The sequence below is a fragment of the Ochotona curzoniae genome, unplaced genomic scaffold (assembly GCF_017591425.1).
Source record: "Ochotona curzoniae isolate NIBS_2020 unplaced genomic scaffold, NIBS_Ocur_1.0 scaffold_2476, whole genome shotgun sequence".
NCBI classification, from domain to species: domain Eukaryota; kingdom Metazoa; phylum Chordata; class Mammalia; order Lagomorpha; family Ochotonidae; genus Ochotona; species Ochotona curzoniae.
This window is the reverse complement of record NW_024467095.1, coordinates 20,456,611-20,481,628: the sequence shown is the minus strand read 5'-3', so window position 1 is coordinate 20,481,628 and position 25,018 is coordinate 20,456,611. Positions and strand designations below refer to the sequence as shown.

At 40.8% G+C, this 25,018-nt stretch overlaps 1 protein-coding gene and 1 non-coding gene across 2 annotated transcripts in view; one reads left to right on the top strand and one right to left on the bottom strand.

Moving 5' to 3' along the window:
* The window catches only part of LOC121170707, a 35,224-nt gene extending 10,520 nt beyond the window's left edge, over positions 1-24,704 (top strand). Inside the window, exons 3-7 of the mRNA XM_041001947.1 lie at positions 331-422; positions 3,127-4,038; positions 20,042-20,087; positions 22,877-22,909; positions 23,739-24,704. Of these exons, the coding sequence (XP_040857881.1) occupies positions 331-422; positions 3,127-4,038; positions 20,042-20,087; positions 22,877-22,909; positions 23,739-24,670 (2,015 nt within the window). The 3' untranslated portion in view covers positions 24,671-24,704. The remainder of the gene's footprint in view (positions 1-330; positions 423-3,126; positions 4,039-20,041; positions 20,088-22,876; positions 22,910-23,738) is intronic.
* LOC121171028 lies at positions 13,802-14,001 on the bottom strand. Its single transcript, XR_005886080.1, has one exon. It is a non-coding gene; the product is annotated as a U2 spliceosomal RNA (small nuclear RNA).
* Positions 24,705-25,018: the final 314 nt, after the last annotated feature.

The window sequence follows — 25,018 nt, the reverse complement described above, 5'->3', positions numbered from 1 at the left end:
ATGCTGGGAAACACCAGGTTCAGTGCCCATGTTCACTCTTCCCCCGACCACTCTCAGCATCCTCCACCAGGAAGGATGACCAGGTGCTGTGCTTTGCTTTCTGCACAATATTTGGGTCACTTAATCAGGTCCACTGGATTCATCACCCTCACTCTGAGATTTAACTTTGGAAACTTTGACGTTATTTCAGGCATGTGGATATAGTTTTCAACTTGGGAAATTTGCAGCAGCTACCTAGCAAAGGGACACTACTTCTTTTTCTTTAAAGGCAAATGTTGTCTCCACTGGCTCCACCCAATCTGAGCTTCCTGAAAGTAGAAGTTTAATGAGTGCGATCTCTTGCCTCACAGTCACAGCAAAGGGAGCAGCTATATCAACCTGTTAGAAGAAAACTGAGAACGCATCAACTGGTTCAACAACAGGTGAGCCTGTCTGAGTAGAGGATCCCAAGTGACAGACTAATAAGAGACAGTAGGAAGCAAGGCACTTGATTGGGGTGGATTTGGGTTTGACATAGGGAAGTGTACTGTGCCAACAGGTACTGTGTCACACAGAGGATACTTCCAAAGTGATAAAGATTGGGTGAAGGGGAGACAGTAAAAAATGTTTTGTCATGATGTCGGTGCATCTCATATTTAACAGTACTTTTGTGGAACAGGGCACCTTCCATCAAATCCCTGTGGTCACAGACACAAAGCATTTCTGGGCAATCTTACTGGAAATGTTGGTGATTCCAAGGCAAACTTTTAGAACTGGAAAATGATTGTGGGACATCTGCCTAAATTGCTTACTGCAGAGGAAAATCAGTCGTTGAATTTGGTGACTCTCTGTGGGTTATCCAGGCCACTAATGAGAGAAAACAATAGAATTCAGGCAGTTCTGAATTTCAACACTCAGCAGACAGGAACTGTGTCCCTAACAGCACAGCTTATGGAGAACTAGTTACACCCCAAACCTTGCTATCTTCCATAACTCCTCTTCCTCAGGGTGTAAGAAGTAGTATAATCCAATAAATGCCAACAGTGTAATGTGACTCCCTCATTTGCATTTAGTAAATGTTGTGTGTGTGTGTGTGCTAATGGTATTCATAACAGCCACCTTTGACTCTGCGTGCACTTATCTTTGTTCTTTTTTTTTTTCATTTTTTCTTTATTTTTGACAATCTTTACACAGTTAGGGCACAAAGATTCAAGGGCTACAGGAAATTGGGTAAGACTATTATTTCCACATTGTTTTTTTTCCTGTATCTGGGGTAAAGGGGGAGATAAATGGAGGAGCCCCAACCGTCTCCCCCACCCATCCCAGGTTGTGCTTTTCTTTATGCCACACCTGTAGAAGCCCTTCTGAAGGCCTCACTACAATCACGCACAACTGACTTTATTGTCCCTTTTCATTACAGAGGAGCTGACGCTCGAGGAGCTTCGGGCATGTTTCAGAACTGCTCGGTGTGGGCAACAGTTCAGGCTGGCCACATCTGAAACCCATGCTTTTCTTACTGCTCAGCCTTTCTCTGGCTGGAGATACTCAGGGTCTTTCAAGAACATTCTGGAAAACTTTTAATGATTTTTTTTTTCTTACGGTGCCTTTCAACTTTGTCAGTGGTTAAAATGTCAGCCTAGATATGTGAGGTTCTCCTCCTTGCCAGGCCTGTCATATGCCTGCCCCAGTTCCTTTTCTGGATGCTGCCTCAGATCTCACTTGATCAGATGTAGAATGACATTTATATTCCTGAGAGACGAATCCTATTGGGGTAGTTAAGACTGAGTGGTTACAACAGAGTGTTAGTGAGTTGAGTTGACATCAAATGTTTGATTCAGTAACCATTTAAACAGTGACAATTTTCTAGAAAATTCTAACAAATTTAAACGGTTGCAGGGATACTTTATCAAACAGAATTAGGCTGAGTTAATTGTTCTGGTATGTAAAATCATTTATCACAATCTTATAGTCCCAGTGTCCTGAGTTAATTCACATTTTTGCTTTAACGACAGAGACCATGATGTCTGTCTGGCTGGTAGGACAAGGCTGTTATCATTGTTTTCCTTTCCCTTCACCACCCAGATTGACTTTGCTTTTTTATCCATCTACATGAACTTCATAGTCAGCATGTTTTCCTACAAATAAGTAAAAAGTCATGACCAAAGTTTTAAAATTTATAAATTCATGCAAAAGAGGTATGTATTAATTCCTATTTTAAGAAATGTTCCTAATAAATTGAATTTTAGAGCCAACTAAGGATGATTTTGATTTTCGTTAAGCCTCTTATTAATGTTTTCATATTCTGTGTTGTTATAACCCATTATATTTTATTGAATCACCATGGTAGTTCTGAAATAAATGATACCTAATTAGAATGTAGTATTTTGGGGGGATCTAATAATTATGTTTTTTTTTTCTACTAATACTTAAATGAGACACCAGTGTAACTTGCTTTATTGATAAAATCTTTATCAGCTTTTGAAATCAATATTATATTTGTTTCATGGAAAAAAATGTAGTGTTCTGCTACTTGCGTGGTGGTTTAACAGGCTATTCTTGTGCCTGCAGAACCAGCAGCCTATATGGGTGCAGTTTCATGTCCTGGGTGCTCCACTTCAATCCAGCTCCCTGCTTATGGTCTGGGAAAGCAGTGGAGGACAGCTCGAGTAATGGGCCCCTGAACCCATGTTGGAGATTGAAAGAAGCTCTTGGCTCGCACTTCAGATCAGCTGAGATCTGACCATTGTGGCCATTTGGGGACTGAACCAGTACAATGTATCTCTGTCCCTTTCCTTGTGCAAAACTAAATTTCAGATAAAACAAATAAATTACTAAGATTCAAAAAAAAAAAAAACCTCCACAAAATATAAGAATGTACTTTTCCTTAGTTTTGTAGAGTCAGAAATGTTTAAATACCATGGATTTTCTATTTAGAACTAATAAGATCTCTGGACCTGGTACTTTCACAACTCTCCCCAACTCTTCTATGGAAATTGGATTGTGTTATCTTTGAGTTTCCATTGAGATGAGTCTGTGTATAAGATATTACAAGCGTTTAGCCAGATGAGGTAGAAAAGAAGGATGGGAATATTTTCTACTCATTTAGTTTGACCTTTCTTCCCTCCCTTCTTCTCTGTCTGCACATAGGTGCCTGAGCTAACAAACAAACATCTTCACAAAGACATGGATGATTTTCAAAAGAACGCAATGAGAATCGTTCTGGTGGGGAAGACAGGAAGTGGAAAAAGTGCAACAGCAAACACGATCCTTGGAAAGGAACTCTTTAAATCTGGAATAAGTGCCCAGTCTCTTACCAACAGCTGCCAAAAAGCATTCACGGCCTGGAAAGGGAGGAAACTCCTTATTGTAGACACCCCAGGGTTCTTTGACACCGAGGAAAAACTGGATAAAACCTGCCGGGAAATCAGCAAGTGTGTCCTCTTCTCCTGCCCAGGGCCTCATGCCATTGTCCTGGTTATGCAGCTGGGCCGCTACACAGAAGAAGAACAGAAAACGGTCGCGCTGATAAAGACTCTCTTTGGAAAGTCAGCAATGAAGCACATGGTCGTCTTGTACACTCGCCAAGAAGAGCTGGAGAACCGTAGCCTTGATGACTTTTTAGCAAAGGCAGATGTGAACCTAAAATGCCTCATCCAGGAGTGTGGGAACCGCTGTTATGCCATCAGCAACAGAGCAGCGGAGGCTGAGAAGCAAGCTCAAGTGCAGGGGCTGATGGAGCTGATAGAGAAGATGGTGCAGGAAAATGAAGGGAAGTATTTTTCTGAGAAGATATATGAGGACATAGAGGAAAAACTGCAAAAAAAGGAGGAATATTTAAAGAAAACATATGCTGATCAGTTACAGAGTGAAATTAAGTTTATAGAAAATGATCCTAGTCTTAAATCAAAGGAAGAAAAAGCTGAGAAAATAGAAAAGGCAAAGATGAGATATGATGAAAAAATTAAGAATATCAAAGAAGAAGTTGAGGAAAGTATATTTCAATATATCTTCAGTCTGATTAAGCAGTTCCTTCAGAACATATGGTCAAAATTTTGGCAGTAAAATGAATGCAATCATTGCCTTTTATTTACTTTGATATGTTAATGTGATGGATTGTATTTTCCGAAATTTTTATGATAATATCTCCCTTACACAAGACTTATTATGGTGAAATTGAAAAACAAACATTATGTCTACTTAAGTTTCAAAATATAATGTGTATGCCTACAGTATGAAATGATTAAATAAAAAGTTACTATATCATTGACTTTACATAGTATGGGGTTTTTTTTTCCCTAGCAGTGAGAAAATGTAAGAATCAGTTTCTCTGAAAATGTCCAAAGGACAATCAGTGCAACACAGGATTTGTAACTAACCTGAGCTAACATGTACCTTGGCTCATCAATGCTCACTCTTCCTGCATAAGCAAATCTTTGTTCCCATTGAACAATACACACCCCTTCTCTCATCCCCTCAGTCTCTGGACACATTCAATTACATTTATGTATAATTTATATGATTATACATATAATTATATAGCTATACATATAACTATAAATAATTAAATTTTATTTTATAATTTATGTCTTACATGCTTTATAATTTTATAAAATATAAATATGTAAGATATGTTTTATAACATACAATGATATATTATATAATTGTGCATGATATATAATATATATAACTTTATGAATCATCTAATTCTATATAAAAATGATTATGTCGTTTATGTCCTTCTGTACTTAGGTTATTTCCTTTAGTATAACATATTCATAGCTTACCCATAGTTTTGTAAATGACAGGATTTCCTGTTTTTCAAAGTCTGAACACTCTTTTGTACACATGAGTTTATATACCACATTTCTTTCATCCACTCACTTGCTCATGGATTCTTGGGTTATTTATACATCTTCGCTACTGTGGATACTGAAATGGATATGGGAGTGCAGATATCTCTTTGAGGTAATACATTTATTACTCATGGTTGTTATCTTTATCCATTAAGCTTCTAAACAAAATACAGTGGACTTATGGGACTTATCAATTACTCACTTGCTTCTCAGATATGCAGACTGTAAGTCTGTTGGCAGTTAGTTTGGGCATAACATTTCTTTCTAAGTTCTTGCCCCTTTGTTAAAAGGCATTTTAAGTATAAGTACAAACATGGCTTACAAAGCGAGACAGGTAGGAAATCACACACATGGGTCATACTTAGGAAAGAAGTGGGTGAGGAAGAGAAAGGGTTAAAAGAGGTGCTCTCTGCCTTCTCCATGTTTCCAGAGAGAGAAAGAGTGAGAGAGAGCCAGAGAGACCCCTTCCTTGTAAGGGCTCCTATGGGGTCTGAAAGGAGAGTGGCTCCATGTCACCACCCCTCAGGGCCCAGGCAAGGAGTGGTATCCTCTGACAAGGAGTCATTTGACTTGCAGGTGGATAGAAGGGATAAACCAAAGGCTGGGGAAGTGTGGCTTCCATCTTGTGGTCCTAAGCTAGTGACCTATCAATTCCATATCAGGTCCACTGTCGAAGTTCCAGAAGGCTCGCTACCTGGGAAGGTCTCTTCCTTATAGACATCCATCTCTTACTCTGATCTCAGCAGAAGCAACAAGGAGTTTCTGTTGGAGCACATTTTTATAAACAAACTAATCTTCTTCACAAGGTTTCTGCCTCTTTATTTAATTGCTTCATAAGCCTCCCCTCCTGAGAACATCATCGTGGGAGAATTTCAACCTATGAATTGGGTTAAGGGGAGATAAATATTCAGACCATCGCATAGCTCCTGATGCTCCAAAATCCTCGTCCTTTGTCACAACAGGATGTATCCATTCTATTCCAATAATCCCTAAGATTTTATCTTATTCTAGCACGAAATTCAAAATCCAAATCTAAAGTCTCATCTATTTTTTTCTAAATCAAATATGGATGAAATCCAAGTTATAATTCACTGTGTGGTAAATTGCCCTCTAATAGTGAATCTGTGAACATAAATATGTCACACATATCCATAATATAATGCTGAGACAGGCATAGGACAGAAAGTCATATTCCCAAGGGGAAATTGAAAGGAAAGTCTGAGGCTCAAGAACAATTTTTGGTTGCATGCTCTGTGCTCCAAGACCGCTGGCTTAGAAGTCCTCATTTTGGATCCTGTCTCATGGCAGTAGTACTTCCGGATCATTTCTTGTCTTACAACTTTGCAAGTCTCTGCCACCACAGTCTTTTTGTGTCCAAATTCTCAATAAAATCTTCCAGAGCTGTAGCTGGAGCAACTCAGAAGCACAGCAATGAAGCATGGGAACACAGTCTGTAATATAAGGCAGCCTTCCTTGTTCTGTTCCTCCAGAGGTAGCACTTTGGGGTTACAAATGCAGGGTCTGTCCCTACGGTCTCTGAAATGTTCTTGGGGTCATTTTTTCCAAAGTCAGACCATGGAATGGGCTAACCATCTCATTGTCTTGATAGCATCTGGATGCCACTGAGTGCCCGCCCTACATTAGTCTCCCTAGGAAATGGTAATTTGGCCATATCCTTCTTCTCACCTTTCTCATATTTTCAAATACAGATAAGCTGAGATTTTTTTGTTGGAAAGTTTTACGCTTTATTTCCTTTTTAAACTAAAAATTCATAGTCAGAGAATTTATTTTAAAATTTATTATTTTATTTACTTATTTACTTGACAGGTAGAGAAGGGGTGGAGAAGAGAGAGAGAGAGAGAGAGAGAGAGAGAGAGAGAGAGAGAGCCAGCACTCATTCTCTGTTCTCTTTCCAAATGGCTACAATGATCTCAGACCAGAATGCTGGCCAAAACTGGAATCTGGGAGCTGTGTCCAGGTGTCCAACATGGGTGGCAGGAACCCAGTCATTTCCCAAGGTCAGCACTGACAGCAAGCTGTGTTCAGGAGCTTCAGCTGGGTATCCTGCCAGTACTCTGATAGGTGTGAGAGGCGTCTTACCTGCCTCTTATAGGCAGTGAAAAGGGAAGCAGCACCTCCAACATTTCGTTTAGATGTTCCTTCAACCAATAGCCGATTTCATTGCTCACACGTTACCTTCACAAAACACTAGAATATGGGCACAATTCAGCCAAGTTCTCTGCCACTTCACGGTAAGAAGAGCCCTTGTTCCGTTGCCCAATCACATGCTCCTCATTCGTATCTGGGACTTCAACAGAATCACCTTCGTTCTTCACATTTCCATCAATATTCGTCCCCTGTCTGTGACTTCTTAGGTATAAGAATGAAGCTTTCGCTGTAGGATTAATCTTTTCTTTCTGAGCCTTTACCAGAATACTCAATAAATATTGCAAAGAGAGAAAAGAAGGGCTTGGAGAAGGTTGTCAACTGTCTCAGTTCAGCCAGAGGCTTCTTTTTCGGAAACTTGGGTCTTTCTCTGGCAGACCCCCCCCCCCGGAGACCCAGCTTGGTCTGGTCAGGAGACCCAGATCCCTCTGGGCCCCCCACCCTGGGGATCACAGGTTCAACACCCACTATGCAAGTAGGCTTGGTGACCTGGCCAGGATACCCAGACCCCTCTGGGCCCCACACCCTGGGGCTCATGGATCTAGCACCCACCACATAGGGCAGGCCCAAGGCCCTGAATCATATGATTTGAGATCTGCCAGATCCTCCACCTCAAAGCTCATGGACTCAATCCCCATCACACTGGTGGGTCCAATGACCTCCCACTGGTGAGCAAGTGATTTGGGCCTGGGTGTCGATCACACCAGACAAGCCTTCTCCACTTGTTCTGTGTAAAAGCCAGGGATGGGGGCAGGCTGGGCAGGGCTAAGCTATAGCAAGAATTGGAACTGGAGGTGGGCTGGACCAGACCAAGTTGAAACATCCCATGGCAAAGGCTAAGATGGAGGGTGAGGGTGGCTATGCCAAGCTGGGTTGGAGCAACCATTGGCATGCACTAGATGTGTGGCTGGGAGCCAGCCTGGTGGGGAGCTAAGATGATGTCCTGGTTGGGCTGTGGTTCCCACTGGTGAGCACAAGAATTCAAATGGGGGCACTAAATTGGGCTAAACATAACTGTAGTATCCATCGCCATGGGTGTGGACAGGGTCTGGGGTGTGCCAGATTGGGTTAGGCTCCAGCACTCCCCGGTGCTCGTGAGAACCAGGGTGGGTATAGGACTGCTGGGTCTGGATGGATCAGGCTGGCTGGGCTGTGCACCCCACAGTAGGAACTGGAATGGATATAGGATGGTCAGGCAAGGCCATTGTATCTGCCAGGACAGGAGGTAGGCAAAGCCAGGTTGAGCCAACAATCTACTGGTGTATGTGAGATCTGTGACTGGGAGATGACCTAACAGAGGAACTTAGAGAACTCCTCTGTTAGGATAAAGTCCCTGAAAGTTAGTGTAAGAACCAAGACTGGCAGCAGCCCAGCACATGCCAGGTTTCAGTATCCACTGGCATACGTGTGGGGTCAGGTCTGGGGCAGGCCAGGCTGGGCCAGTTCATAGCACCCACTGACAGACGTGAGAACCAGGACAGGGTACAGGCCAGGCCAGATTGGGCCACAATGGCAGCCGGTTCAAATTAGGGCTAGGACCAGGGGCTGGGTAGGCTTGGCTAGGTGATTACCCCCACAACATGAACTGGACCTGGGTGCAGGCCAGCCAGAGTACAGCATGACAGACAGGGCCCTGAACCCCTCAGCACACCTAAGAGCAAGGATGGGTGATCCCAGTAAGGGGGGGGGGCTGGAGGGGGTTCCCTGCTAGACCACTATTTCCACTGGTGAGTGTGAAAACTGGGTCAGAGGCAGACCAGGCCTGGCAGGGCTACAAAACCCCTTGGTCTGCATATGTGCTGGATTAGGGGGAAACCCAGGCTGGGCTAAGCAGCCGTATCCACTGGTGCATGCATGAGCCAGAGTAAGTGCAGGCTGGTAGGGCTTTGCCACAACATCAGCTGGCAAGTGCTAGGAATGGGGGCAAGTCCTGTCAGGTTAGGTTGCAGAACCACCTGTAAAGTGCAAGATCTAGGACTGAGAGGCTCCCAGTGGGGGCACCTGTGATGGGCTGTAGCTCCTACCATTGAACATGAGAATCAGGGCTGGAGGTGGACCTGGTTGGTCAGGTAGTAGCACCTGCCAGCATAAGTATGAGCTGTACAGTGGGGTCAGTCAGGCTGAACTATGCTACAGCACCCATTGGTGGGTACAAAGCTAAATGGTATGTAGGTCAGACTGGACCAGTCTGTTACACATGCTGACATGTACAGAAACCATGGCTGGGGCCAGGATCGGTGGGGGATTTTGGGGGTTAGTCCAACTGGGCTATAATTCCTGTTGGTGCATATCACATGAAGGTTGAATGTGTGGTGGGCAGGGTTGAACTGGACTGCAGCATCCATTGGTTGGTGTAAGAGATGGGTCTGGGGACAGAACTGACCCAAGAACTGCAACCATGAGTGTGTGTGTGTGTGTGTGTGTGTGTGTGTGTGTGTGTGTAGGTTGATATGGTTGATGGACTGAGCCAGACCCTATACTGGCTGGCACACACAGGAGTCAGGTTTGGGGTCAACTCTGGTGAGGTTTCTTTGGCGATCTTGTCCTACAACTGGACTGCTGGACTCAGAATTCCAAGCACGAGGAAAATCGCAAGACCTGTGGTCTGACACAGAATGCATGTATCAGAATGGTTCTCTTCATTTGCTAAAGCCTGAGCAGTGGACTGCATGCCCAGTTGAGCATAAAAGACCTGATAGTTTATTGGAGCCTGCAGAGGACATCTAGTAGCATAGCAGAGGAAGGAGGGCAGAACAAATGGGAAAAGTATCTGTGCGAATGGAGACTCTAAGGTGGATTATGCCAGCAAATGGACCTTGGAAGGAATTCCTCATCCTTGGAACAACGAAGTCAATAGCATTTCAGAACTACCAAAACCCTCAGAGCATACTCCACATTGGGGAACATGAGATGATATTGGGTGGCTGTCCCTCATCCCAGGGTACTGGTATGGTTAGGATGCTGGGTACAGCTTCTCTCCTTCTTCCCCCACCCCCTGCAAATAAAGAAGGAATAAAAAGAAAATTGGAAACAGTAGTCTAATTCACTTTCGCCCATTCCCTCACCCTTCCCACCCTAATCAGTGGTCCACATGGCTTGCATATTTCTCAACTATGTACAAGCCATCAAAAATGTTGTTTTAATGAAAAAATGGGTGTAAGAGTGACATTCTGGGATTCAATCTTTGTGTATAGCCTTTGCTTGGAATAGTAAGTTTTCTTTGCTTTGTATTGTTTTGCCTTCTTCTGGTTTTGTTTGGGTTTGATGTCTTTGTTATTTGTTATTATTACTGTTTTCTGTTTCTCTAGGTGCTGATCTATTTACCCGTGTTAAACTTGTGACTGTGAAGTGAAATGGAAGTATTTTATTGCAAAAACTAGGAAGAAAAGAAATGAGGAAGTAGGAAGGTAGGTGGGGAAGGAGCCCAGGGAGTTATTAGGATAGGAATTATCCAGAAACTCCAAAATCTATATTTGGATATATGTGAAATTTGTTCACTGCGTGTAAGTAAGGAAATACATAAATAGATACTTAGTTAATTAATTATTTTTGTACTGAGGAATTTCCCAGGTCCTCACAGATGAGGACAGGAAGTAAAGGAGCTGTGTGGACAAAGTGCACTGTACTTGCACCTATACTGAGGTTTTCACAGAAGACCTGTGGGAAACGCTTGACCTTTCTTAGAGATCACTATTTGGCCGCTTAAAAATAAACTCCATTTTGGCAGAAACTCAATCTAAGGAACAGCCACAGCTGAGACCAAATTTGAAAGTGTGTGCATGACCAAACAAAAAGGAAGCTACAAATTAGCAACATGTTTTCCTTTGTGGCTATGAACTCTGAAGAAGATTCTGGCAGAGAAGCCCAGAGATGCTCTGGGTGCTGAACCTCAGGGAGGTTGAAGGAGACATTCCTGATGGTCAGTAACCACTTGCCAAAGTGCTGCACACACAGCCAAGAGAGCAAAACACTGCTGCGGAATGATTAGTTGAGTATGTGTGTACAATTGTATCATCTCTGGTATGCTTTTTAAAAACAACATCACTATTATATAAACCCATGTTTATAAACAAACACTAAGAAGTTGAGTAAATAGGACAGGTTCTCTCATGAGATTGACTTGAAGCCTCAGAGGACATGTAACAATATTTGAAGACATGCTTTGTTAGCAAATAGAGGCCAAGGACACTGATAAAATGGTATAACTCCTAGGTCCTTAAGTCTACCCCTACACTACCCTCTATCCTCTCATATTGGTAAAACTCATCCTACCAAGAGGGTGGTTCTCTGCGATGGAAACATCTCTGAAAAACAGATAATAGGTACCCAATGGAAATCTGTGGGACCAAGGAGGATTGCATGCAAGGATGAGGCTCTAGTCTAGTAGTAGCAATGTAGTAGAAAAGTAGAGATAATAGCTTAACATTCACTATTTTTTATTTCTTGTAACAGACCCTAGAAACACAGGCAATAAAGACAAAAATAGACAAATAAGATTGCATTCAGCTAAGAAGTTTCTGCACCAAAAAGGAAATAGTCAACATAGTAAAGAACGACCAACACAATGGCAGAAAATATTTGCAAACTATGCAACTGATAAAGAATTAAAATCCAACATCCATAAAGATCTCAAGAAACTAAACAACAGCAAAAACAAATAATACAATTAAAAAATGGCTAAAGTATATGAATGGGCATTTTTCAAACAAAGGAATTAAAAAATATAAACAAATCTTTCAAAGAATAAAGAGGTCTTATTCTTTAAAAAACATATTTGTTCATTTTATTTGGAAAGGCAGATTTCCAGAGAGGAGAGACAGAGAGAAAGGTCCTCCTTCCATTGATTCACTTCCCAAATGATCACAATGGCTGAAGCTGAGCTGATCCAAAGCTAAGGGCCAGGAGCTTCTTCTGGATCTCCCATGTGGATACAGAATGCCAAGGCTTTGAGCCGTATTCTACTGCTTTCCTAGGCTACAAACAGGGAGCTGGATGGAACTGGAACAGCCAGAACATAAATGGACACCTATATGGGATGCTAACACTTATAATACAAGGATTTAGCTACTGGCCATTTCATCAGGTCCAACACAAAGAATTTTTACTCCACCCCAGGTACAATGGCTATCATTCGGAAATTGAAAACCAACAATTTTTGATAAACATGTTGCAGGAGGTGTAGGTGTCTTAATCCATTGCTTCTGAGAATCTCAAGTATAAAAACCATTATGGAAGACAGTATGAAGATGCCTCAGAATTATTAAAATTGATCAACCCTACAACCTGGCCATCCTACTCCTGTGATTTCATCCAAATGAAATGAAATCAGTATATCAAAGAGTTATTGGTGTCTCAATTTTTATTGAAGGTTTATTCACAAAACCAATGCAATCCATATGTGCATTAATGAATGACCAGGTAAAGAAAATGTAAAATATATACACTGTGGAAAGCTACTCAGCCATAAAAAAACAATGAAATCCTATCTTTTGCAACATAATAGATGCAACTGGAAACCTTTGTGCTTAATGAAGTAAGTCAGTCACCAAAAGACAAATATCAACTTTTTTCTAATTAATAATGGTCAGCATAGAATACCAAAAAGTGCACAGTGATAAGATGAATATCTTGTCATTTGATTGTTGTTTATAATTCTAACTTACATACTTGTGTAACTGTGTCTTTCTATTTTTTAATCATTGAATATCAGGCCAGTGAAAGGTTCAAAAAGCAAAAATGAAAGAAAAGAAGGAGGAGAATTGAGAGGAAGAAAAGAAGCTATGCTTTTTTTTACAGTCATATCTAGAAAATACATATTAATATTCTTATATTAATAAAAATGATCATAGTGTCCATTTTAAAGTTGAGTTATTTTCAGTTATCAATGATCATCCTTAACATTGCATATTATCTTCTTTACATTAGTAAATAACTTCTCTCAGTTTATTGACCTTTAGTATTTGACTTTAAAAAATTTTTTATTTTATTTTTATTGGAAAGTCAGATATACAGAGAGGAGGAGAGTCAGAGAGGAAGATCTTCTGTCTGTTGATCACTCCCCAAGTGGCCACAACGACTGGAGCTGAGCCAATCTGAAGCCAGGAGCCCAGAGTCTCTTCCTCCAGGTCTCCCATGCGAGTGCAGGGTGCCAAAGCTTTGGGCTGTCCTTGACTGTTTTCTCAGGCCACAAACAGGGAGCTGGATGGGAAATAGGGGCACCGGGATTAGAATTGGCACCCATATGGTATACCGGCCTGTGCAAGGTGAGGACTTTAATTGCTAGGGTACTGTGCTGGACCCTAGTATTTTATTTTATATTCTACTTCACTTGATTTTGCACTTACCTTTACTATTTCCTTCTACTAATTTTCTATTTGGTTGATCCTAGTTTTTTATTTTCTTGAATTTAACAATAGGTTTATTTGAGACTTTTCTGCTTTGCATGATATAGACACTGATAACTATAACGTATGATCTGTTTCACCAACTCAAGAAAGAGCCAAGACTATCCTTAAACATGCCACCCTGGAAACAGAGAAACACTCCCCTGCTCTACTGTTGGACCACCACAGACAGAAGGCATGCCCAAGGAGGATCCTGAACACAGCTCATAATCATGAGATCTTCTGGTACATTTCTTGTTTTCCCAAGCACCTGCAGTGCTTTCTGACCATCCTCCTGTGTACAAGCTAAGGGGCCCTGCACGCTAGCATTTCTTGGCTGTGACATGACCACAACTATATGTGATAAGTAAGGTAAAAGGTGAAGATATGATCAAGGAAATGGCTGTGGGTAGGGCAGGGAGGAAGTGATTACTGTGTAGAGCTACTTGTACAGTCAACAACCATCTTTTGATAATATCAGAGAGTTGTGGGATGTGAACTAACCTTTGGGTTAGACCATAGGCTTTCTGGGGAAGTGCTGTTAACACCATCCTCTGGTATGTTTAAACTGATAAGAACAGATACTACACTTGATCTTAGCCAAAAGGCCGAGAAGCGATTGGTATGTTTAACACATGAAACTTCATAAGTTTTCATTAATATTTGTATTTGTATTAGAAGGTCATAAAGGGTTTTTAAAATTTTCAGATTGTAAGCACAGAGAGGAGATGCGAAAAGCAAAAATACTGTTGAAAATCTGACTTCAACACAATTGAGAGCAGTTGGTTTTGTTGAACAGTGGTCTTTTTGTATCCCTTGCCCTGAAACAAGCACAACACTGAAGATTCTCCAGCCTTCCAGCCATGAAATCCATGGGAATCTTCTGTTTTCCTGCTTTTTAGCTTTTCTTTAATTTCCTTTCTTTTTTCCCCCTTAATGTCTTTCCCTTTGAAAGGTAGAGCGACAAAATGAGAAAGAGAAACAAAGACAGAGGTCTTTTTTTTCTTTTCTTTCTTTCTTCTTTCTCCCTCCTTCCATCCCTCCATCCCTCCCTCCCTCCCTCACTCCTTTCCTCTCTTCCTTCCAACCTTTCTTTTCTCATGTTTAATTCCTTGAAATTCAGAATGACAAAATAAGCAGAAGCAGAAACCAAAAGTGAGAGAGGTCTTCCTCTACTGGTTTACTTCCAAAACATCTGTGCTAGGCCAAGCTGAAGCCAGGAGCCAGGAACTCTGTCTTGCTTTCCCACATGTATGGGAGGAAATCAAATATGAGAGCTATCCTTTGCTGCCCCGAGGGGCATCAGTAAGAAGCCGAGTGAGAAAAAAAGAAACTAGGAACTTGAAACACACTCTGAAGCAGAATGTGGGTTGCTGACGTAGTGGCTTTTCACATTCATCATGAAACATGCCCTTGTCTTATCTTATACATTTTTATTAAAAATAATTGTCCATCACAGGGAATTGGAGTGCCCTTGTAGGCCAAGAACTCTGAGGTCATCCATTCCCTATCGGATCTCCCACACGAGATGAAAGAAGCCCAGATCCTTCCTCACACGATCTAATGTCATCGGAACAACAGTCAGAAGCCCTGAGCAGTCCTCAGAAACAGAACAGTAAACTTCCTTTGGGACTCGGGAGAGGAGCTTTCTCTGGTCCTTACTTTGGTCCAACTTTAGATCCCTACCCTCTCTTACAATGACCATCAAGGTCACTCCGGAGCCCCACCCTCTTCCCCCCAAAATTAGATCAGATAGACAGAGACCAATAAGGAAAGCTTAGAACAGACAGGAACCAATCAGCTTGGGCTCACATATACCTTACTAGGCAGAACACAAAGATTAGTACTCCTCACTAAGGTATTGAAGATTTCTCTGCACACCTCTCCTAAAACTGTTCTGTGCCCCAATCATTAACATATGCCTTGTTAGAGTTATAAGCTTGTTTGGACTATCCTAAAATTCACCAAGTTCAGTAAAAATCACGCTTCAACACTGTAAGCTGCTAAATATAAAAATGAAAATAGACACGAGACATCTGAATAGTACCCTATAACCATTTTAAGGTGCATAGCAGCTGATTGCGTATAAACTAAACTTGAAATGTCAATGACGTAGTCACAGGATGAGGTTAAGAACTTGCATTTTCTAACATATTGGTCACTCAATACCATGTCAATTAATTCCATGATGTTGTAAATTGTTGTTGTTGCGCTGTGGCTTTTCATCGGAGGGTATGATACTCTGCCAGCTCTACTTGCAGACCAGGGATGGTCTCCCAATGAAACTGCTGAACTTATCTGGACAATAAGATGCTGGACTCTATGCATGGTACATGCTCGCAATGAAGGAATCATGACTGGATATGAACTGTACTACTGCAACAAGGTGGAGGAATCCACCATGGGGGAGAGGGCATGGGGGGGGGGTTGGGAGAATCCCAGAGCCTATGAAACTGTGTCATCAAAGGAAATTAGAAAAAAAGAATAATTGTCCATATTTATGAGTTATAATACATTCCAACACATGTATTTCACTTCATACTGATCAAATCATTGTAACCAACATTTCCTCTTCTTTCACATTGTTATGATTGAAGTCCTCAAGTGCGTTTCTTTCATCCTGCCTGCCATTTCGAGATGAAGAAAGCCAAGGAGACTTACGAGGCACCATAAAGAGAACATCAGCATTTTGGGGAAACCTGAAGGAGAACAGGGGCAGAAGGTATTAAGAACTAGTTAATGAAACAATGGTGAAAAATTTCCCAAGCCTTTGAGGTGGCATGGACTTCATATGTGGAAAGTTCAAGCAAACCCATCCAACTGAAGAAGATCCCTGCAAAGAATATTCTGATGTGTCTTCTGGTATGTGGTAAGGGGAGGGGCCTTAAAGGAAAGGCTTTATCAGGATTGCCTATGCCTGAGCCTCACAGTATCATCTACTTCCTGAACTATGCTATATAATGAACAAGGCTGCCAAGTATACCCTCCAAAACTTCAGTGCAGAGGGCCACAGGGGCACCAGTCAGCATGCTGGCTATTCAACTTCTGACTGAGTTCCCTGCAAATGGTTTGGGAAAACACTGTAAAACAACCCAATTCTTGGGCCCCTGCACACATATAGGAGACCTGAAAGAAACTCCTGGCTCCTAAATTTAGACCGGTCTAGCTCTGTCTACAGCAGCTATTTGGGGAGTGAGCTAGAGACTGGAAGATTCTCTCTCTCTCTCTCATTAACTTTTAATTAAAATAAATAAGTGTATAAATATTTAAAGCAGTATATTTTATGAGCCTGAAGAACTAAAAAAGAATGCTTAATAAACAATAAAGAGACTTGGATGAGTTCAGGAATCCTAACACCAATCCACAGGACTGATCACTTGAGGTTTGTATAACTGTAGATGTCAAAGTGTGACAACAATAATATAAAATTCTGGAGGGTTAATGGGTGCATATGATTGGGAGGTTCTTTTACTATATGTAGACATGTTTAGCTGACATCGAATCTAAATAATACTTTCGGTAATATGGACATTTTGAGGGTGTTGATCCTGCTGACCCAGAGCATGGTGGGTTTCTTCATCTTTAAAAACTCCTTCTATTACTTTTTCAAAATGTTTTATTATTTTTATCATAGAGGTCTCCCAATCTTGGGTTAGATTAATTTCAAGGTATTTAAGATTTCTCTTCAGTATTTTAAAAAAGACTGTACTTACAAGTTCCTTCTCAGCCATGGAGCTATTTGTGCATACTAGCACCACCAGTTTACATACATTAAGTTTGTATCCCGCTGCGCTGTGAAATTCTCTCATGAATTCTTACAGTCTCTTGAATGAGTCTGTTGGTTCTCCTATATAGAGAATCATGTCATCTGGAAACAGGGATAATTTAATTCCTCATTTTGATTTTAATTTCTTTTTTTTTAAAAGATTTATTTTATTTTTACTGGAAAGGTGGATATACAGAGAAGAGAGACAGAGAGGAAGATCTTCCGTCCGATGATTCACTCCCCAAGTGAGCGCAACGGCCGATGCGATGCCGATCCAAAGCCAGGAGCCTCTTCTGGGTCTCCCACGCGGGTGCAGGTTCCCAAAGCCTTGGGCCATCCTCGACTGCTTTCTCAGGCCACAGGCAGGGAGCTGGAAGTGAAGCGGGGCTGCCAGGATTAGAACCAGTGCCCATATGGGATCCCGGGCGTGTAAGGCAAGGACCTTAACCACTTGCGCCACCGCACCGGGCCCTTGATTTTAATTTCTTTAATTCCTTTTTCTTGCCTAATAGCTCTAGCAAGGACTTCACATACTATACTGATGAGCAGTGGTAAAAGTGGACATCATGTCTAGTTCCAGATCTTAGTGGGAAGCATGCAGATTCAATATGATCCCAATAAAAATCCCAACACCATTCTTCTCAGAAGTAGAAAAGATGACACAAAAGCTCATCTAGGGAAATACAAATGAAAACTACATTCAGGTTCCACTTAACTCCTGTGAGTGTGGCTTTCCTAGCAGCACCTGCTGGTGCAAATGTGGGAACTACCCTCCTTCACTGCTGGTGGGAGGGTAGCTAGTAAAACTACTATGGGCGTCATTATGGAAAGTGCTAAGAGAACTGAGAATAAATCTGCCATATTATGCAGCTATCACACTTCTAGAAATATATCCCAAGGAAATAAAATCTGCGTATGAGAAAGGGATCTGTAGTCCTGTATTTATAGCAGCACAATCTACAATTGCAAAGTCATGGTAACAACACGATGCCTGTCGAAAGAGTAGTGGATAATGAAACCGTGCTACATGCACGCTGCGATATATTACCCAGCCATTCAAAAGAATGAAATCCTACCGTTTGCTACCAAGTGGTCCCACCTAGAGAAATTTTGCTCAGTGATATTGGTCAGTCACAAAAGGACAAATATCTATGTTCTCTCAGAGATAATGCAACCTTCATGCAAAATACACCAGTGGATATACAGGTAAACATTCATGTACATATATAGTCATCTAGATGGGCTGTAGAGACCATCATATCAAGATATGAAGATACGCTGCAGTATACAGCTCTACTTCCAAACCAAATAGGGATTCCTAATGAGACTGCTAAATATATTTTGACAACAGGATGCTGAACTCTTTGCCATTGTCCATAGCTAAAATGTCAGTATATACTTAAACAGTAGAATAATGGACTTACGACTGTTTTCTGAAGGACTATACTATTGTTTAAGATAGGATAAATCAGTCATGGGGAGGAGATTCAGGGAGATAGAAGGGGAAATCCTAGAACCTATGAAACTGTATTATAAAATTAAAAATAAAAAGTAACAGAAAAAAGAAAAATGCTATTAAAAAAGAATAAAAATAACCAACAAAAACCAAATAGATATATTACACCAATAAACAAGAAAAGCAAAACAATCAAAATTCAATATAAAAAGGAGAAATAGGAAAAAGAGAAAAAGAGAATATATAAAATGGATCAGGTAGAAAATAAATTTCAAGTTAGATTGTGGGATAATTGAGTAGTCTACTAATCAGATCAATTTATTTGATATTTTTAGACTATTCTGCCTAACAATAAAGTGCTACCATTTTATTTATATAATGTTTACTAACATAGATCATATTTTAGACAACAGAAATCTAAGTAAATATAAAATAATTTAAATAGTACAGAGTGTTCTTTGAATATAATGAAATTCAAATAGAACCACAGCACAAATATATTTGGAAAATTTCTCAACTGTTTTGGAGTCTAAAATATATGCTTCTAAATAAACTGTTGGTTAAAGAAGAAAACAATGGGTTAATTAAAGAAATTCATTCACAGTTAAATTTATTTCTTATCTCTCCTTGCAACTGTGAGTCATTTGTATGAATACTAAAGCAATGTAAGTGTAAGTTTGCAACACTTTCTGAAGTCTCAGACCGGAGATGTAATAAACTTTATGATGTTAGAATACTGGGTGTAGTAAAGAACTGGAACCACCAATATAATACTCTCATAATTCAATGAGAGGTGGCATTCATTTAATGTTATATTGAACTGTTCTAGTATCAGGTCCCAGGATGAATTGGGGTAAATCTTTGTCAGTCAAATGAAAGTTGGTTTTGTTTCCAGCACATGTTCCAGAGGACACATGTTCGAAACAGCAGTTCTGCTCTGTTCTTGTTTTATGGTATTGGAGGTAAGGAAAGGGGTGGATTAATTGCTTACATGAATACAAGCCTGAAGTGCAAGGAACAAACGTCAGCTGGGGGAGCCTATTGTGTTCAGCAGTGGGTTTGGTGATCCAGAGGTCTTTGAAAGTAGCTGACAGCTCTCTGGCTTGAACCTTGGAGCTTTTTCGAGAATTCCACAGCACAGTTCACACAGTCTATTGGTGTAGTCCAATATGTTACCAGCAGGCACATGCAGGAATTGAACTTCAAGTTTTCTAAAATAAAATAAAATTTAAAAATCAGCTCAACAATTGCATTTCAAGTGATCAGCAGCTATGTATGGCTCATGGCCCGTTCTACCCATCAGAGACCAATCCCATCTCTGCAGGAATTTCTGCTAGAGCTTCTGGGTAATAAGGTAGGAAGGTCCCTTGCATAAGCAAGTTTGAACAGTTCCTCCTTAGCTTTCTTTCTCTTCCTCCTTCTCAGCATCCTGTTTTAGCAGTGCCTGCAAAATCAGAGAGGGCCTCAGGACCCAGATTTTCAAGGTAAGGGAATAGAGATGTGTGTGTGTGACAGATGTCCAGTTTGGTGGGAAGGGGCTCTCTCCACTGGGTGCATGTTAAACCTCCTAGCAAACTTTCTCTCCTGTTGGTTCTTGTTTCCTGTCTTTGCTGAGTTCAGATTGTAATGTGCTTTGAATGTTGGGTTCTACACATTAATGTTTCTTTCAGAGGATATATATATATATACATATACATATATATGTATTTTAACAAATGAATCTTTTCACTGCTGTGTGACTTACACTCTGTGAGGTAGGGTGAGTGTAGTGAATTAGCTCAGGTGAATTGGTGGGAAGATGAACACTGGGATGACGGAATAGCTGAAACTAAGTGGGCAATCCACCTCCCGCCTCCCACCAAAAATGCTGGCACACAGGAAAGATAGGAGGCTCTTGTTAACTGTATGCCCCTAGGATAATGCTCCTCGTTGTGTCTCTCAGGGTATGGATGCCCTGGAGAGCAGGATGAGAAAGACTGTCCCGTGTTCAGTTCAGTAGAGGTCTGGAACTAGGAGTTGCTTGTTCTTTAGTCAGAGAAGAGCTCAGCCTCTTGAGGTCAGCACCTGCAGGAGCACAGTCTGGAGTGTGTGTCGGAATCAGGTTCTGCAGAGCAGCATCAAACATGTCTGTTGTTGTAATTCTCTTTCTATTTCTGATTTTATTGATTGGATCTTATATTTTTTTCTTGAAAAAGTTCTTTTTTTTCACAGATCTTATATGTCTTTTTTTGTTTAAATTTGTTTACTTCTCTTCAATTTTGTTATTTTTTTTCTTCCATTAACTTTGAATTTAGTTTGTTGTCTTTCTAAATTTTATAGATGCCTTTACAGATTATTTGATGGCTTTCTGACTTCTTGAAATAGACACTAACTTATGAACCTTGCTCCCAACACTGCTTTTGATCTATCCCATAAGTTTTGATATGTTATGCTGTTATCTTAATTTGTTTTCATTGAAAAGGCAGATTTACAGAGAGAAGAGATACATAAAAAGATCTTTCACATGGCTGGTTCACTTTACGAACTGAGCTGATCCAAAGCCAAAGCCAGTAGCTTCTTCTGGGTATCCCACATGAGTGCAGGGTCCCAAGGTCTTGAGCCATCCTCCACTGCTTTCTCAGGTCACAAACACAAACCGGCACCCATATGGAATCCTGCAGCTTGAAGGCGGAGGATTAGCTAGTTGAGCCATTGTGCCAGCCCCTGTTTCCAGAATTTTAAAAATTTTCCTTTTAATTTCTTCTATGAGCCACTTTTCATTCAGCATATTGATTAGTCTCCATGTTTTTATATATTTTCTATAGTTTCTTATATTGTTGATTTAAATTTGATATTTAAAATGGTCAGAACAGTTAATGGTGTGATTTCATTTTTTTAAACTTGCTGAGGTTTGCATAAAGGTCGAATATACGGTATTTCCTAGACTGAGCTCCATGTACTGATGAAAAGAATGTGCAATCTGCAATTGTGGGATGAAATATCTGGTAGAAATTAATTAGGTAATTTGATCCATAATCCATTTGTTGTTTCTTTTTTGATTTTTGGTCTATTTATCTATTTATCTGTCCATTAGGTGTTGAAGTCCCCTAATACAGTAATTTGTATTAAAGCCCGTATCTCTCTTTAGACACATTAACTATTGTTTCAAATATCCAGGTGTCCCAGACTGAGTAAATATACATTTGTTGAATTGTTCTAATTATTATATAATTTTATTTTAAGTCTCTTTTAATAGTTTTACGTTAAAGTATACATTGTGTGATATTAGTATCAGTAAAATAAATGAAAATTTGATTTTAAAACAATATCAATAGTAGAACAGTAAGCTTTTAAGGTTAAATGCAGTTAGGTGCTATAATAAAAATAAATGATTGGATTATTTAGCACATGCTTGAGACAAACGAATACTTTGGAGTTTTCTGAAAGTAGAATCAATAGGATTTGCTGATGTGCTAATGAGAGCAAGGGATGAAGAGTTCTAGAAGATGACCCCAAGATTCTCCTGCAGGAGTCAGTGGCTGGAGGACCACGTCATTTATTGAGGCAGGATCATGCCTGGAGGGGGAGATCGTGGGTTCAATTTGGGCCACACTCTGGAGATTCCCATAAAATGGCCAAATGGGAAAATTCAGTGAAAAACTCAGGTTTGGAGGGCTCTCTCTCTTAAGATTTATTTGATTTGATTTGAAAGATTTGCAGAGAGAAGGAGAGGCAGAAAGATCTTTGCTCTCCTGGTTCACTGCCCCAGAAGTTACAAAGGCCAGAGCTGGGTTGGTTCATAGCTGGGAGCCAGCAATTCCCTCCAGATCTCCTACATGAATGCAAGTGCCCAAGGACTCCACTGATTTCCCAAGCTCTAAGCAGGACACACACTAGCACCCATTTGGGATGCAGTGCTGAGGGCATAGGATTAGCCTGCCATGCCCAGTGCACCATCCTGGAAGTTTGGAGTTTTGAAGAGAATGTGAAGTAGAGATTATGCAGAAAGACATCAAAGCAGTGACAGACTTGCTGGGAAGGAAGAAAGAGGCAAGTCAGTGTTGAAGTAGCACTGAAGCATTTACATTTGTGTGAGGAGAAGGGAACTACCTGAAGTGACGCTGGAAAATAACTAAGGTTCATGAGATGTTTGAGGAAATGGCACAGGAAAAATCAAAGTTATCAGTTCAGAGCCAAAAAAAAAAAAAAATGCATAATGGCTATTGGAGGTTGGGATACTAGTCACTGCTGATTCCACAAGATAACATGGTTATGTATTTGTTCCCATCTACAGGAATTCAAGCTACGATGGCATCCCAATACCATGGTAAGTTTCAACTGGGTATCTCATCCATGGAGAGGGTGCTCAGGGGTCCCCCAGGCCAGGCTCTGGAGAGGAGAGTAGGCAGAGGTGGGGAAGTGGCTTCTCTTGTCTTCCCAGCCAGTCTTGCTCTGAGCAAGAAAATATTTTCAAACCCTTCCTCATGTTGATTCATTTACCCTGCTCATCCACTTCTTCTGAACCTCTCTACTTCCTCCTTTCTAGGCTTTTGAGCATTTTTATGCCAAATTCCATGATATTCTACCTTCTTTTTTCTGTGGTCAACCAGTTTCCCATGGATATTCTTAAGAGCACCTACTGGGATACTATCAAAATAGTAATGTGAACTGCAACCGATTTTTCCTTAGATAATTTTAGCTTTAATTGTTTTAATTCCTGTAACCATTAGAAATTTACTTCTTTCATGCCAGGGTTCTATCAAATAATAAACAAACTCGTCTTTAGAGTAGGCACAGTCTGCATAATCCACCTGACTTCTTAATGGGATGAAGAATTGAAAAATACATCTTCCATTGTAGGAGCCCCAGAGTCAGGTTTTGGTTTGCTTCTTATTTTATCTTATTGGAATAGCAATCAGCTGCTTACTGTTCTCTTCTGAATCCTCTGGGATTCAAAGTAAAAAAAGTCAGGGTAAAGAATTTAGGAGAATAATGAAAAGGGAAGGCAGAAGATAACAGCAGAGCCAGTTTTCCAAGCACTATAAGGCGTCCAATAAGTGCAGAAGTGATGAAGAGAAGCCTATAGCCAGAAAAGGCCGGGACTCCATAGGGCGAAGGGTTCATGGTAGATTCTAACACTTTGACATTTGTTTCAGGAAATGAAAGCCAACGGCGCTCTGGTTCTCAACTGAGAATTGTCTTAGTGGGTAAAACGGGAGCAGGAAAAAGTGCCACAGGGAACAGCATCCTTGGAGAGAAAGTATTTGCTTCTGGCACTGAGTCAAAACCTATCACCAAGTACTGTCAGAAAATGAGCAGCACATGGAATGGAAAAGAAATTGTTGTTGTTGATACACCTGGCATTTTTGACACCGAGAGGAAGGATGCTGACACACTCAAAGAGATCTCTCGCTGCATTCTCCTGACCTCCCCAGGGCCTCATGCTGTGGTTCTGGTGGTCCCACTGAGCAGTTACTCTAGGGAAGATCAGAAGGCCACTGAGAAGATTCTGAAAATGTTTGGAGACAGAGCCAGAAGATTCATGATTCTCTTATTCACCCGGAAAGATGACTTGGGTGGCACTGATATCCACGATTACTTAAGCACGGCTCCCCAAGCAATTCAAGAATTGGCGGGCACGTTTGGTCATCGCTACTGCGCATTCAACAATAAGGCAACAAAGGCTGAACAGGACATCCAGAGAGCACAGTTTCTGGACCTGATGCAGCGTGTGGTCAGAGAGAATAAAGGAGAATACTACACCAACAAAATATATCAAAAGGCAGAGGAGGAGATTCAGAAGCAAACCCAACTGATGCAAGAACAATTCAGAGCAGAGCTAGAGATAGAGAAAGAACGCTTTAGAGAGGGGTGTCAAGAGGAATTGCGAACAGTAGAAGATCATTTGGAGGAGGAAAAAAGAAATGAAGAAACGAAAAGAGAATTGCCAGAAACGGAGACTTTCTGTATCTCCAGGCAGCAAAATGCTAGAATGGGAGCTGAGGAGCAGGATGGAATCCTACGAGGAATCCTCAACGCATTGGTGTCAGTTTTCTTAATCATTCTTCGTACTTTTGTGAACAATTAAATCTAATAAAGAATCTGACTGGTCTTTTCTGCAATTCTTTGGGAACCATGGTCCTTAGTACTCTTGTTTCTGTCTCAGACCCTCAGGACTAAGAAGTGTAGTAAGTTCACCAACAACAATGGGCAAGTGTTTGATACAAGAGGAAGACAAATTCCCAGTTTTTACAATTAAAAAGTAAAAACTGTTGATGCTTTTGGATTCTTCATGAGAAATATAAAGAAAAGGATTACAATAGACCTAAGAAAATGACTCTAAGTTTTATATAGTAAACTTTAAACTAGAGTAGGTTCTTCTTCTAAATTCCTTCTAGATTAGCAGCTAGCTTTCTCACCCACTCCTTTCAGTTTT